At 50.4% G+C, this 1,938-nt stretch overlaps 1 protein-coding gene across 1 annotated transcript; it reads left to right on the forward strand.

The window, feature by feature from the left end:
- Positions 1 to 97: 97 nt before the first annotated feature.
- BABINDRAFT_169592 (uncharacterized protein) lies at positions 98 to 1,672 on the forward strand (the record flags this gene model as incomplete). Its single annotated transcript, XM_019130676.1, has 3 exons — positions 98 to 806; positions 920 to 1,605; positions 1,658 to 1,672. Coding segments are annotated over 3 exons (1,410 nt in total), but the record flags the coding sequence as incomplete, so codon positions are not given.
- Positions 1,673 to 1,938: the final 266 nt, after the last annotated feature.

The raw sequence follows: 1,938 nt of genomic DNA on the forward strand, positions 1-1,938 counted from the left end.
CCCCCCGACTGGAATACCAACAGGCGCTGGAACCCTGACATTTGGTAGCGCTGCGCCTTTTTCCCTGGACTACCAGAGACCTGACAGACTTTTGAAGATCACCTCTTATAAAGGTGAGAAGGATGCCACTGTGATTGACGGATTCTTGGCCAAGGTGGACACAGCCTTTGTGAAGTCCAGTGAGGACTCCCTTGGTAAGGCCCAATACTTAGCCACCCGTTTGGATGGTGAGGCTGGTAAGTGGTTAGCCCTCTACCTCGGCAGAATCGGTGGTGCCGAGTTCTTAGAATACGATGCGCTCAAAAAAGAGCTCCGGAAGCAATTTTACCCGCCAGACCATGACCAGAAGTGTCGCCAGGACTATAGTGACCTCAGGCAGACTGGTTCGGTTCGGGCTTACATTGAGAGATTTTCCTATCTTCTCAACCAACTTCCATCAGCCTACCAAGCTGTGGCGCTTGATCATTTTGTGTGTGGCCTCAAACCTCAAATGAAGCAACATGCCTACATGGCAGGTGGAAGGAACTTCGAAGAGCTTACGCAACACTTGATCGTTCTTGATGAGCTCAATTGGACTATGCCCCCGGAACCAAGGGGCACGAAGCATCCCGCAAGAAGCTATCCTAGTGGTGCCAACGCGTTTAGGAAGAGAACCGACCGTAAATGGAACGCTTGGCCACAGACGAACCACTCGGTGAACAGCGTGCAACACCGTTATGAGGGATCCTCTAACGCCACGGCCAAACACACCTGTTTTGCGTGTGGGCAGTACGGACACTATGCCCGTGACTGCTCCAACGTGGAACGTCCAAAAAATTAGGGTCGTCGCCCTATACCCGTGGAGACGTTAAACCGCTGATTAAGCAACCGGGTCCCCGCACACCATTTTTGTCAAACCCTTTTTATCCTTTATCTACAGCTGATTTTTCTATAACTACTGTCCAGAAAACACAAAAATCCAAAAAAAAGTACTCAATTACAAAAGGAGACGAGACGCCGAGAAGGGAAGCGTCGGAGTTCAATGTCGCAAAGCACACTAAGCGTGCTTTGGAAGTTGAAGTCACGTTCAAAGAAGACCCAAGGCCTGTAAAGGCGCTTGTGGATACTGGCGCCGATGTGAACCTCATCCATGAGAACTTGGTTCAGCCGAATGAACTAAGAAAACATACCCCGTTTGGTCTCCGCGGCCCATTCGGAAACGGTACAGTGACTGTGGACAAGCATGTTACAAGACACTTGTCCGGGGTTCCAGAACCAGTGGTTATGTTCGTCAGCAATAACGTTCTGCACCCAGCGATTCTTGGAATGCCCTTTGTGGAGGAGCACATGGATCTCGTCGATATCAAAGCCAGACGGCTTAGAGATTCAGTGGATGTGCCCCCAGTTAAGCTAGTAGAGCTTAACCAGATCCAGCTCGAATTACGGGACGCCGACGAGTATGGATGGGTCTCTGTGGTACAAAAGACCCCCGGCACGTGTGGAGTGCCGGACCAGGACGATATAGAGTGGTTGGAACAGTTGAGAACTGAGTTTCCAGACACATTGTCTCTGGAGCCGCCCCAGAAGGAGGCGAGACTTGAAGGGCTTCTGCATCGGATTGAATTGGTTCCCGATGCGAGACCACCGGCACGAGCGCCGTACCGCTTAACCCTTCAAGAACAAGAAGCGTTGAAGAAACAAATGCTAGACCTTCTAGCTAAAGGTTTTATTCGACCAAGTCTGAGTCCGTTCAGTTCGCCGATTCTCTTTGTCAAAAAGAAGGATGGCACGCTCAGACTTTGTGTGGATTATCGGGCGTTAAATGCGGTCACTATCAAGGATAGGTTTCCGTTGCCGATTATTGAAGACCTACTAGACGAGGTAGGTGCGCTGAAGTATTATTCGAAGCTTGACTTGGTACAGGGATACCATCAGATTCCGATTCATCCGGACGACCGA

This window comes from Babjeviella inositovora (genome assembly GCF_001661335.1).
Source record: "Babjeviella inositovora NRRL Y-12698 unplaced genomic scaffold BABINscaffold_27, whole genome shotgun sequence".
NCBI lineage: Eukaryota > Fungi > Ascomycota > Pichiomycetes > Serinales > Babjeviella > Babjeviella inositovora.